Here is a 14,497-nt window from a genome sequence, read left to right as displayed (position 1 = left end):
TTCTAACTTTTCATTGTAGCCTCAGCCTGGTCAGAGCCAGGACCACAGGGTGAAGGATCTTAAGAGTTTTTTAAACTTTTATTCAAGTAAATTTCACTTCTGTGTCCACCCCTTAAAAACTTCTTTGAGAGTGGGAACTTTGAACCTACCACTCAAGGTTAGTGGAACTCTGGAAAAGATCTAGCAGTACCTAGTCCTCTCTTTACTCTGTACTGGAGAACTTAAAGCTTAGTCTCTGAGGCATCTCTTTTTCAGATCTATGCATTTTCCCAATTTATCTTAGTGCCAAATAGTATAATAAATTCTGACTTATCTTAAACATCAAATTAGGAAAGACAACATTAAAATATAACTTAAATATATAACCAGAATGCATACAATTGCCTGGATCTATATTCCAAATGGTATTACATAGACTCTGGAGTTATGATTTTAATACTAACACAAATGTACCCCAATTATCACCCTTAAGAGCATGTTTACTTTACTTCAAGTCTGGATTCCACAGGAAGGAACGTGTAGCTTATTAATTTACCCATATCTCTCTGTGATTTTTATAAAATGAATAGGAGTCTCATATAATCTAGTCAAGTTTCCAATTTTAATACACATACTGAATTAAAAGTTATTTTAAAATTAACCAATACTTAACTTTAGTTTCTAAGACTCTCTAAGTTCTAGTGAGATATTCCAACCTTTTCTCTTTCTGGGACCCAGGAAAATATTAAGTGCTAGTCCTATTCCAATGTGCAGCCTTGAAACCTGCCTCTCTTTGATCAGTGAAGTGACTCTTTGTCTCTTAGATCTGAAGGGAGAAGTTTCCCCCTTCTTCTTTTTTCCATCTGTCCCTCCACCTCCAGAAACTTGGCCAGAGTCCAAGAGGAGAGAGAGAGAGAGAGAGAGAGAGACAGAGAGAGAGAGACAGAGAGAGAGAGAGAGAGACAGAGACAGAGACAGAGACAGAGAGACAGAGACAGAGAGAGTTTTTTTTTTTTAAACCAACAGCTTTTCTTTAAGAGATCATTAATCTTTCCAGCCCAGGTAGTTTTTTTTTTTTCTTTTCTGGCTGGCTGCATTTTAAATCTTACAAGGTGGCAGACAGAGATTTTACACAGACACAGAGCAAACAAATGCAAACAGAAAGCACAAAGAGTAATAGCTTTTCTTGGTTCTCTAGATTATATTGAGACCAGGCTCTATTATAGTTTAGTAGATGGGAGTTGGGATTGAATGTCAATAAGCCTGAGGAAATCCCCCCCTCCCCAAATAGCCAAGTTCATCTCTCCAGTGACATCCCACCAGCAGGATAAGGGAAAAAAATTAATTCAGAAAGAACTCCCCTCAAAATTCCCAAACAGAGTATCCTCTGTCTCATGGGAATTTGCCAGGGCACAAGGGCCCTGGGTACTAGGGCCTACAAGATCCAGTCAAGCCTTGAAGGACCTCCCAGCTAAGAGAAGGTAAAAAGATAGGCTTTCCTTTGGATTAAAGGGGGTCTGAATCAGAATCTGTTCCATGTGGAGGTCAGAGTCAGAGACTTGGCCCACCTAGGGATGCCAAAAATGGTTGCAGTTTCTGTATTTTGGTGGCACAGTCTCAAAGAATTCTGAGTCAGACCACCTCTAATCTAAGTACAGGCTTTTACTGAGGATTGATGCCCCTCAGAAGTGGGTTAGGTTCTAAGAGAAACCATCAACTTAGTAAGACAACATAGGCAAATTTATAGTGTATTGATGCTGATTGCATAACAGAAATTATAAATATTAAAAAGGCAGGAGGGGTTTGTTAAGGGATTAGGTAATAGGGGAGGGGGTCCCTTCTATGGTACGGTGGTCAAACATCCTGATTATGCTGCCCTCTTATTGGCTAGCTATTGTGGTCCTATCTAGTCAAGATGGATACTTAGATATTATGGTCCTGTCTTGGGCTAAATGGATGACATGATTATGGTTGAGTACAAGAACACACCTGTTGAAATGTGTGAATTGGATCCGGGGGCGATGGCTAGCTTGGGGCAGTGGCTATATTGAGTCTGGGGGCCTGTGGTATAGTTAGAGCCAGATTGCGTGGTTAAATCAGGAGGTGCCTGCTATTTAGTGGGGCCCTTAAGGAAGTTAGAATATTGGGGCTGGGGGAAGCTTTATTAGGATTCCATCAACTCTGAATTGTCTGTTATATATTATTTGCATACCTTCTCTGATTTCTGTTTTGCTATGATTTGGATAAATGAGTTCCTTTGCTATTTGCTATATGTATTCATTGAGGAACTACTATTTGGTGAGAAAGGGGTCAAGCCTTAAATATAGATCTTGGAGTCCTCCTTACCCCCAAAATGACAAAGTGATCAGAAGTAAATCAGAGTCAGATCACGAGATGAAGAATATTTAAGGGAGCAGATTCATATATACTTCTAACCTGGTACTCCCTGTCTCTGAGGATAGCAGAGAGGTAGCCTCCAGCTCCAACCTCCTGCTTCCCTTTCTAGAAGGAATTAAAATGGGGGAAGAAGAGGCTAGAGATATCTGTTCTGCCTTCTTTGAGCCACACAACAGCTCTCAATACATGTGGGCCTTACATATCTGCTATATTATGATATCCTTTTCTTCAATTTTTCTTCTATGTTTCTATTCCCCCTCCCTCTACAGATTATATACTAATATTGACGACTAACATTTGTAAAAATTAAGGCCATTTCCATGTATGATATTCATGTCTCTATAAGTTAGGGACTGGACCTGTGGTTTCATTGGTAAGGGTGAGGAAACTACTGCAGGTCAGCATCTTTTCTACAACTTATAGTCTTAGTTTCCAGAACACTAAGAAGTTAAGTAACATGTGGAGTCATGCAGCCCAGTATGAGTCACTAGAGGGACCAAACTCAGCTCTTCTTGGCTTGGAGGCCAACACTACACCACATTATCATTCATGCAATTTTATAATCACACTGCCTGGGCCTCAAAAAAAAAAAAGTCAAGGTCAGGGAAATGATTCATTCACAAGTAGTGTCTATTTAAATTACTTTGTTTCTGAAACTAAAGGTTTTGGGGAAGGATAAAATCTCCCAGTTTTTGTTTTGTTTTTATTTTAATGCACAGAGGAATTACTTTAATATGTTTTCCTTTAAGGATGGACTCATCTGTCCCCCTCCCCAAACCAACCAAACCATAGCCCTTGAAAGGGTATCATTGCCTATTCTAAAAAGTCCTGGCCGAGTAGAAGCCAGAACTAGCCTGGTCTAGTGAAAAATACCCTCCTTTAGAATCAGAGGAACTAAGTTCAAAAAACCAGCTCTGTTACTTCCTATCTATGCAACCCTACACATATACGGAACTGCTTTGGCCGTCAGTTTCCACATCTGAAAAAAAGAGGGAAAGGAGGCGGACCAGGTCTCTCAAGTCACTTTCAGTTTTAAATTCTACGATCCGATCCGTGGGCTTGCACAGAACCGGCCCCAAAGGAATGAATAAGAAAGAGGGCGTCTCAGCTCAGTTTATAGATCATTGGCAGTGCAACCTTCGTGGGCTATGTGTCATGAAGGGATGCTCCCGTTCCTGCAGCCCTCGAGCCCTCCAGCGTGGCGCATTCCCAGGGTTTCGAGGCAGGATAACCCGTCGGTTCGGTTGCCCAGGCTAAGTGTGTATCCTGCGCCGCCTGAAGGGAAGCACGGAGATGGGCGGGAAAAGATGCAAAGGATGCCCAGGACTGTCACTCTGGAGGATATACAATATGCTAATGATTTAAAGCAAGTCCCCCCCCAATTCGCTGGGGAAAGAATGGGGGCGGGAGAAGACGTGTGATGGGTAAGGACAGGGACAAAAACTTGTCTACTGCGCATGCACATGAAGTAGTTCATCACTCTTGCCTCAGCGCCCCCTTCTGCCCCTACCACTTTTGGATGAGACAGAGGAACAGATGGACGGAAGCTACTCTCCTACGCGACGTGGACACTCTTGCTCTTCCTCCATGCCTTCCCACGTAGACAGTGACGCTACTCAACACCTCCAACTCTTCTATGAGTTCCGTCCCCGCAACTTGCCAGTACCCAAGATGGCCACGAAGAGGATGGGCCCTGTGAGAAGCCTATCACAGGCTAGGCGCTGACCTTTGCCCCTCCCACCCCTCCCTCTCCGGCTCCGGTGGAGGATCGCTTCCGCGCATGCGCAAAGAGGACGGGGGAGGGGGGGTGGGGGGTGCGATACCGACCCACTGTATAGCCAGTTCCGTCTCCGTAGCTGCTTCAACCTCTGCTTCATCCGTTTGCCACCTCTAGAGCTGGGTTCCCATCGTTACCTGCGCGAGGGGACAGGGAGGCAAGACCGGCAGCGGCGCGCTCCCAGAGCGCTCGGTCCCGGCTGTTCCCCTCCCGCGGGCAGGTGGCCGGGGTCGGCGGGAGAGGCGAGGGGGAGGCCCTCAGCAGCGCCATGTCGGCGGGCGGCCCGTGCTCGGCGGGGCCCGGCGGGGTCTCCGGGGGTGCCTCCTGCGCCTCAGGGGTACCCCCCGGCGGGGTGTCAATGTTCCGGTGGCTGGAGGTGCTGGAGAAGGAGTTTGACAAGGCCTTCGTGGACGTGGACCTGCTCCTGGGCGAGATCGACCCGGACCAGGCGGACATCACTTACGAGGGACGCCAGAAGATGACCAGCCTGAGCTCCTGCTTCGCGCAGCTCTGCCACAAAGCACAGACCGTGTCCCAGATTAATCACAAGCTGGAGGTGAGCCTGGGGAAGGGGGGGACGCTGCCCGGGGGGCTCCCGGGTGAGGAGGCGTTGACCTGCCCACCTGGGGCCCTCGGGGCTTACCTTGGCTTGGGGGAAGGGAGGCGAGGCTGAGGAAGAAGCCCAGGGGCGTCCTCCGAAGCACTGCCAGCTTCTTGTAACAGTAACTCCAGGTTTCCACCGTAAAAAGGAAACCTCATTGGGAGAAGAGATTGCCGCAGCTCATTTTCTGGGCCCTGGGACTCGGCATCAGCGTGATGTCTTAGTCCTTTTCTCCGCTCCCCCATCCCAACATTTGAGGTTCTTATATCAGATTAATGGATAGCAGGTTAGCTTTTTGTTGTAGATGTACCCCGTTGATTCTAGTGCTGGTAATACACCGTAGCTTTATCTTCAGTAAAAGCTATTCAGTGGAATTTGATCAGATCTGTTGAGACATATTAGTTTGGAGAGGGAATCGCTTTCCTTAATTAAAGATAGTAGAGTGGTTCTCTTTACAGTTCTTCAGTTACCTCAGTTGTTTGGAATGACCCGTCAGCCTGGGTTTTATTTGTGAACCATTACATATCTTCCGATCTTCCTTAGTGCTTTCCTTCTAAGATTATTTCTAATTCATCCTGTAGACAGTTTGTCCCCAGAAATTTTAGTGCAGTTAAAGCTTTAGTAGCTTTTTCAAGTCGTAGTGTCATTTTGAGTTACCAAACCTGCAGTAAAATTTTTCGTTTGTATATAGCTATTGGAATGTTGTCTCCCTTACTAGATTTCTTAAGCTCCTTGAGAACAAGGGCTCTTTTTTTTAAATTTTATTTTTATTTTTTTGGCCATTCCTTGTATTTCCAACATTTAACAGAGTGCCTGGCACATAGTAGATGTTTCTTAAATGCCATGTCAGCTTACTTACTTGACATACCCTGATTCTCAAAAGCTGGATTCAGGGTAAGTAAAGAATGCTCATGCCTTGTTCTTGTGATTTTCTAGGGGCAAAAATATTTAAACATCACACACAAAATAATTTAAATTAGAACATTGTTAGAGTACTACAGAGTTAACAGATAAAGTGTTTGTAAAGGAACATTTTCCACTTTAGGTTTTATAAGCAAGAATTAGGCCTCTCCTTTAAAAGTAGAAAAATGGAGGGGGGAATGTTGAAATTAAAACAAAGGGATTAGGTGGGAAAAACTACGGTAATAGCTTTCAGTTCTACAGTAATAATGTTACAGGTAAAAGTAATTATGATACATTTTTTATTGATCCAGTCATTTGGGTTCTTGTCACATAATTTGAGTGACTTCTTATTAAAGGGTCAAGGTTCTGTGTCTTAGTAATTGGTAAATCTTGAAAGTAAAATTGTGTATTTAATCTTTGGTTAGTCTACTATTACATTCTAAGATTTTCATCTTGAAGGTTTTTTCTGAATTTTCATTGACAGCTTATCCCTTCCCAAAAAATTTGGTAGGAAACTAGTGATGATAATGCTTCTTGAATTCTTGGGTTGTAATGTTTTATAGATGGGTTCCTTTGTGCAATTCAACAAATATTTTGAAAGTTTCTCTTTTTGGCATTTGCATTTGGGTGTGTGTCTGATACTGTTTTGTGGGTAGTGCTTATGATCCTGCATTAAAACAGAAAGAATATCTAACTTGAATTGGGACTTAGAAAATCTCTGAATGTTTTACTCCACTGTAGGGCTATATTAAGAATAAACATCTTGGGGGCAGCTAGATGGGGCAGTGGATAGAACATAGGCCTTGAAGTAAGGAAGACCTGAGTTCAAATCCAGCCTCAGACACATAACACTTACTAGCTGAGTGATCCTGGGCAAGTCACTTAACCCCGAGTGCCAAAAAAAAAAAAGCATCTTTTTTATATTAGAACAAATTTTAATTTCTTTTAAAAACTTGGATAACCAAACACTTAAACAGTGATAACTTAAATGTCAAATTAAGAAGCTAATTTTGTAGAAGGGATCATTTTGTGAGTGGGAGGTGGTTTTCAATTACCTTCATCTTTATCCATTCCTAATGAATGTTAAAAGTAGTTATAAATTATTCAGAGTTGCTCTCTTTTCTCAAATTACATATTCTAACTGCAAGTTCTTTTATAGGAGCCTGTATTTTTTAATGTAAAAATAAAATAACACTTTCTTGATTTTTTTTTCCCATTTGTTCTACTACTACAAATGTTGGCAATCCATGTTTTAGATGGAGTCCATAGTAAATGGAAGTAAAATAGGCTTTTGTCTTTGAATTGGATATATTTGAAAAAAATTGCCCAACACTTCTGAAATATTAGCAAATCTTACAAGTTTAGAAAATTCTGCAGTTTTCATTTAATAGGAATGCTTAGTTGTGCATGCAGAGAAAAGAGTCACTATTAGCAAGTACTTTTCAGAGTTTACCACAAGGTAGCTATTGTATTTCCAGTCATCTGAATACTTAGAAAATACTAGCCTCATATTTTGATACATACTTTCTGTTCCTCATATGACATGGTTTTTAAGTGCATCACCATTCTAGTTGGTTTTTTCTGGATACTCTCCACCTTTTTTTTTTTAAATGATGTACTTAGGAATGAATGCAGTATTCCAGATATGGTTTGGTGGGATTTATATTTATGTTTGATTACTTTCCTTGTTCAGGTCACTGTGTCTATTGATGCGGCTTAAGATTTCTTTAGTTTTGTTTATGGGGAGATGGGTGGACTGGTCATTTTGTGGGCTCATATAGGACTTCTAATCAACTATAACCCATCGGTCTTTTTCAGGTGAATTGCTCTTAAATCAAGTAGTTCTCTCTCTTGGGGTTGGGGGAGCAGAGGGAGGGAGGGAACCTAAATGTAGGACTTTAAAACTTCAGGAAGTTGAGGGAGAGGGATAATTTTTTAATGAGTTTGTCATTATTAAAAATGTCATTGTAGATCAAGGTTTTTCAGATATTGTCTAAGTTTGATTAACTTGGTAGAAATTAAAACTTGCTATTAAAAGATAGACCATAACTGTTATTTTACAATTTTTTTCAGAGACATGGTATGAAATTCCTTGGGGAATTTTCTTATCATTAGTTTGTCAGTCAGTAACTATTTATTAAGTGCCTACTAAGTTCCAGGTATTCTGCTCCAAACTGGGAATGCACAATTAAAAGAAGAGACCGTATACAGATAATCACATACAAACAAGCTATATACAGGATAAGAAGGACATAATTAGAATTAAGAAGGATTGGGAAAAGCTTCTGGGAGAGGGTAGTATTTTAGTTGGAACAGTGAGGAAAGCCAGGAGATGAGATGAGGAGGGAGAGCATTTCAGGCATGGAGGACAGCTAGAGGAAATACCTGGAAACAAGAAATATCTTGTTAGAGTACAGCAAAGAGACCAGTATCAGTGAATTGAAGAGAATGTGGAGAGGTGTAAGATATAAGATGGCTTGAAAAATAGAAGTGTGGGTCTAGATTATGAAGGGCTTTAAACACCAAGCAGAGGATTTTGTATTTGATCCTGGAGGTGATAGGGAGCCACTGGAGTTTATTGAGTATGAGGATGACTTGGTCAGATCTGCATTTTTAGCAAGATCACTTTGGTGGCTGAATTTAGGGTGCACTGGGCTGGAATGAGAGTAGTGGCAGACCGATCAACCAGCAGGCTCCAGCAGTATTGTGAGTTGATGAGGGCTTACACTAGAAAGGTAGCAGTATCAGAGCAAGAGATAGGTATAATTTGAGAAATATTGCAAAAGTGAAATTAACAGACCTTGACAGCAGATTGGATATGGGAGGTGAGAGATAGTGAGGAGTGGAGGGTGACACCTAGATGAACTTGGGAGACTGAGTAGATCATAGTGCCCTCAATAATAATAGGGAAGTTTGAAAGGGGGAAGTTTTAGGGAGAAAGATAATGAGTTCAGTTTTGGACATGTTGAGTTTGATTTTTATGAGATATCCAGTTCAAGATTTCTGAAAGGTAGTTAGAGACGGGACACTCGAGGTTTGCAGAGACATTTGGCCTGGATAAGTAGATTTGAGAATTGTGAGTCTTGTTGTTATTGAGTTGTTGCAGTCCTGTCTGACTTTTTTCGACCCCATTTGGAATTTTCTTGGCAAAGGTACTGGAATGGTTTGCCATTTTCTTCTCTAACTCATTTTACAGATGAGGAAACTGAGGCAAACAGGGTTGAATGACTTGCCCAGCATCACACAAGTGTCTGAGGCAGGTTTTGAGCTCAGGTCTCTCTGACTCTAGGGCTGGCATTCTATGTACTGCCCCACCTAGTTGACCACATAAATAGAGATGATAATTAAATCCTTGGGAGCTCATAAGAGCATCAAGTAAAATAGTATAGAGAGTGAAGAGAGGCGGACCCAAGGAAGAACTCTTTGGGACGCTTATGATTAGTGGGCATGACCTGGATGATGAGGATCCAGCAAAGGAGACCGAGGAGGAATCAGAAGGATAGGTAGGAGGAGACCCACAAAGTGTTGTCCTAAAAACCTAGAAAGAAGAGAGTATCAAAGAGAAGAGGGTAATTGATAGTGTCAGTGGCTTCAGAGAGTTCAAGAAGAATGAAGATTGAGGAAAGACCATTAATATCTAACTTAACTGCCCAATTGTTTTGGTATTAATAATGTACCAGAGATGAGATGCTTTCTGAAGGTTTCAGTAGAATTGAAAGCACTTGGATAAATCATTTATTTAATCTTTGTCTCAATTTTCTTATCTATAAAAATGAGAGTAGACCTAGATCCTTAAGATTGTTTTACTCCCACAGTTTCATGGTTCTGTAACTGGAGAAGTCCTGTGGCTTAGTAGGTAGCAGTTGGACTTCCTCAATTTCTTCATTGGTAAAATGGGGATAAATAATAGCACATACCTCACAAGGTTATTGGGAGGTTCAGTGCAGAAAAGTGACACTACAATGTAAAGCACTTTGCAAACCTTAAAGCCCAATAGAAATATTAATTATTTTATATTATTCATATTCATATGCAATATTTTATCTTATATTTTAATTGTATTTATAAATATTAATTATCTTGATCTCATTTTATAGTGGATTTTAGGTAGAAATAGTTTGAGAACAAGTCACCTTTATGCTATTATTCTTTTATGTTTAATATTCTGTGAATTTCTGCACAGTGGATAAAATGACTGCCTTTTATAATTAAATAAAAATATTAAGATATAAGCACATCTACTGTAGACTCACTGAAAGCATCTTTGGGACACCTCTAGTAGCATATAGAACAATAGCAGTGACATATACCTATTCCTGTTCCCACCTAGTTTTTATTTCTTCCACATATAATTTGGTGATTTTGAATATTTAATATAAAGATCAATTTTAAATCATTGTTCTTAAATTTTTATGGATCAGTGTTATCTGTGAGCAACAATTCTGTCTGTAATGATGTTCTGGTTCCAGTAGAGTTTATCTGTAGAACTCTCAGATATATTTGGGGGATTGCATTAATTGTATGATAACTTGTCATTTATTAATTTAAAAGAGTAGTAGTGAACTTTTATGGTGAATAATTCTAGCCACCTGATAATGTCCAGAAATGTTAAAATTTGCAACTTGCAGTGATATGTTCTACCATTTCATTCTTTAATCTGTATTAATGAAACTGGACTCTGTAAAGATAACCTTTCTGAAATTTCTAGTGGCAGTGAAGAATTATCCTCATAAATTCTTTTTATTTCTTTTAACAAATGCATGTAACTCAACCATTTATGTTAACATATTGTTACTTGTGTTCACATGGATATTGTGCTTATTAAGAACCTTTTGGTTTTTTGTTTTGGACCTTAAGTTCATAAACTTTTCCTGTTGTAAACCACTTTTGATTACATCTGATGGAGTATAGGCAGCTATGTGGTGCAGCAGATAAAGTGCCAGGCCTAGGGTGAGATTCATCTTCCTGAGTTCAAATCTAGCCGGACACTTACTAGCTGTGTGACCTTGGGCAAATCATTTAGCTTTGTTTACCTCAGTTCCTCATCTGGAAAATGAGCAGGAGAAGGAAATGGCAAACCATTCCAGTATCTTTGCTAAGAAAACCCTCAGTGGGGTGGTGAATAGTCAGACACAACCAAAAACCAAGTGAAAAACATGGAATATACCCATTTGTGTAGTCTTTGTTATTGCTTGGTGAAGTGAGATCTCTTTGTTCCGAAGTATTTCTGTAAGTTTTTATCCGTTTTTCATGTGCTCTGAGAATATCAATCTTGTTCTTTTATTGTTATTATTATTATTGTTATTGAGAGGCATTAATCTTCCTATAGCTGCATTGGAATAATAAGCCCAGTGTTTTGTTAATATGGTATGGATTTTTGTGTGGATACTTTCTAGATCTGTTGTAGTTCATTTTACCCAGTCAAAAGTATGTTAAGACCAGTAAGTTCTCACTCAGCTTTTCACGTCCTTAGTGTCTTACCTGGAAAAGTTAAATGTGGTCATCATTTGATGGTTCAGTCTGTCCTCTCTATTCTTTGGTATAATACATTAAGAATTTACACTTAATGAATCCAAATAACATTTTTATATTATTGGAGAAAGTTTTCCATAAGTTGAAGTAATTGTCGCTATGCTTTTCAGCCAAGTTATTTTCTTCTATATTTACAGGGGTTTTTTTGAGTGATACAAGTTGCGAATACTTTGTGTAAAAATACATAACTATGTAACTGGTCTGTTTTTGGAGATGCCACTGGTGTTCCCATGTTTTGGTAATAAATATGTGGCACTTTCTTAAGAAAGATGGGATAGGCTTGCTTCAGAGAATGAGCTTTGCTAGTAATTCATGCAGTGTTTGAATTAATAATTATCCCCCTTTTACAGAATTAATTAATAATTAGCACTCTTATCAAGACAGGCTGCTTTCCAGTTTTGCAGAGGAGATAGAATGTGTCACTTCCTTCAGTGTAACTTCTTGTCATCCATTATATTAATAGTATACAAGCTTTCTTTGTTTTGGACTTCAAGTCATATAGACCATGAATTTTCCATAGCCTCCTTTTGGGGTTTCCTCTAATTTTTATGCTTCTCAAACTTCCATCTTATAGCTTTTGGTTAATGTTAAGTTATTCATTTTTTCCTTGGTATTGGCTTTGAATATTTGTATTACCGTAACCTTTTGGCTTTCTCTTTAAAATTTTTAAAAATAAATTTGTATTGATACCTTTTGTTTTTATATTACCTACATTTCTCATTGTACTCTCTCATAGAACCATTCTTTATGTCAAAGGGAAAAAAATGGAAAAAAAAATAGTTTACCAAGCTAACCATGTCAAAAAAGAGTCTGACATCCTCACCCATAATCCCTTACCTCTGCAGAGAAGGGAGGTGTGTGACCTTCAGTTGTTGTTTAAGGGCATCAAGAATTTATGATATATTTTATGGTCTAGGTTCCATTCCACATTTTTTTTTTGCCTCAAATTATATGGTATTTTCTACTTTGTATAACAGGTATATAGTGATATTCAGAAGCTGTCTTGAAAGAAGCACATTTGGTATTATTCATTTCATTGGTGATGATGACCTCGGGGTATAGAATGAGACTTTTTTTTGGGACATGGCCAATGTGGGAAATTTTTTTTGTGCTTTATTTTGCATATTTGTTAGAAAGATTTCCTCTTTTTTTTCTCCCACTGGAAAGTAAAGGAGAGAAAAAAATAGATTTTTGTTAATTGAAAAAAAAATTTATAAGTCACAGGCATATTAAAAAGTGTTTTAGTCTGCCAGCCCCTCCCCCCCTTTTTTAAAATAAATGAGTTTTATGTATAAAGTACAAGGTTTGCTATCTTGAAATTATAGTGTAATTCAGTTCAACATTTATTCAGTACACATTGTGTTTATGGCACAGTACTAGATGCTGTAGGATATGCAAAGGTGCCTTTAAAATTTGATAATGGAATTTGAAATTTTATGAAGACATTATATTCTTCTACTTCTAAAATTTTGTAGCTTATCAGAAGTTATTTCTGTCTCATTCAGTGCAGGTTACATGTTTAGAGGTTTGGAAGAATTTTTCCCTTCTTGGCCCCACATATACCTTATATTTAGGCTTTCCTGTACATGAAATACTTAAATATAATTTTGATAGCCTTCAGTTTACATATGAGTAATATTAGTTTGGTTTATAACAAAATTCTCATCTAATGAAATCATTGCTTTCCTGTGGTCTTTCTAGATCAACTGTTTTATTCGTGTATAAAGAGTTATCAGTAAGTTCAGTTATACTCAGATTCAGTTAACACTTTGGGCAGATATAAAGGTTTGTCAGCATTTTGTGTAATTATGAAATATATTTATACAATTTCAAAACAACCCTTAGTTTTGACACTTTTCATAAGGGGAAAACTAGGAACCTGAAAAATATGGAATATTTTTGAGATGTAATAGGAAACACAACTCCAGAATGTGTTTGAATTAATTTTGCTTCCATATCTTAATTTTATGTTTAAAGAGTTAGACTCCCTTCAGGAACTGTGGAATGATAAGGACAAAGAAACCAAAGGCTGCAAAACTAGAGCAGCAACTAGTAAGAAATCAAAGTGAAAGGGCATATGAAGAAATAAGGAAATGAAAGTTTTACTGGAATAAAATTTAAGTTTGTACTTCTGAAAATGTAGTAGAGAAAAGTAATCTTAGGAAGACATCATTAACACTTTTTATGATACTTTTTATATTACTTACTGGTGACTTCTTATATAAACTAATTCATTTGTGCTTTTTGCAGAGCAGATTGTATTCCTGGGTGGTGCAGTAAATAAGAGTGCTGGACCTGGAATTAGGACCTGAGTTCAAATGCCACCTCAGGCATTTACTTAGCTTTGTGACCTAGGACAAGTCACTTAACCTGTCTGCCTTAGATTCCTCTTCTGTAAAAGGGAGATATAGCACTTATTTTCCATGGTTTTGTGAGGATAGAGTGAGATAATATTTGTAAAGCACTTTGCAAACTTGAAGTATTATATAAATGTTAGCTTTATCACTAGGATATCTTGAATGAGTACTTGGGTAGTGAGAGACTTTAATACTAAAAATAGTTTTTTGTTCACTAGGATCAGGAATATAGATAAGACCCTTAGGTTTCATCCTGCTTATTAAAAAGCCTCACTTGTTTTTTAAAGTCAAATATTAAAGGACTGGATTATTCAAATTTTGCTTTATATAGACCTATTTCTTCTCCTTTTTCTGTTTAAAAGACATTGCCTTGCTTGTTTCCTTTTCTTCTACCTCCTGGAGGTATGACTATTCAAATCAGTCTACTTTCTACTCTGGTTTGGATTTTTGGAATTGCTCTGGTTTTCAATTATCCAAGCTATCTTTGTCCAAGTAAGTATAGATTATTGAGATATAACTTTAATAATATTATTTAGTCCTGTATAATTGGACAGATATTTTGATCCTAGTAACAGGTGTTTTCAAATTAGGAGTGTAAAAACTGCATTTCTAGGTATTCATATTGACCCTACAGAGTACAAAAAAATATAAATTTTTGTCATCTGGTGATTTGATTTCCAGGAATGTAGAGCTATTGTTTGCCATAGGTGTTTGACAATGGAGAACTTTCGAAGTCAGTGTTTAAATAAATATCTTCAAATTTCTGAATATTTCCTGTAGGAATATTTTTCTTCTGTGGCTTACTCTTTTAATCTATTTCTGTGCCTGTTCCTTGACGAAATGTATATCTATATCCTATTTAGTTGTGTTATTATTTAACTTATGCTTATAAAGTGTATTGCATAAAAATTGTTACTTGCCTCTTTTAGAGCTATCCAGCACCTGTTGTTT

General features: G+C 38.3%; 1 protein-coding gene across 1 annotated transcript in view; it reads left to right on the top strand.

Annotated features, from left to right (window-relative positions):
* The first annotated feature begins 4,421 nt into the window (after positions 1-4,421).
* Positions 4,422-14,497, top strand: part of GOPC (golgi associated PDZ and coiled-coil motif containing) — a 42,476-nt gene continuing 32,400 nt past the window's right edge. Inside the window, exon 1 of the mRNA XM_027848627.1 lies at positions 4,422-4,709. Within this exon, the coding sequence (XP_027704428.1) occupies positions 4,422-4,709 (288 nt within the window). The remainder of the gene's footprint in view (positions 4,710-14,497) is intronic.

This window comes from Vombatus ursinus, unplaced genomic scaffold, assembly GCF_900497805.2.
Source record: "Vombatus ursinus unplaced genomic scaffold, bare-nosed wombat genome assembly UNPS02006779.1, whole genome shotgun sequence".
NCBI lineage: Eukaryota > Metazoa > Chordata > Mammalia > Diprotodontia > Vombatidae > Vombatus > Vombatus ursinus.
This window is presented reverse-complemented; position numbering and strand designations above follow the sequence as displayed.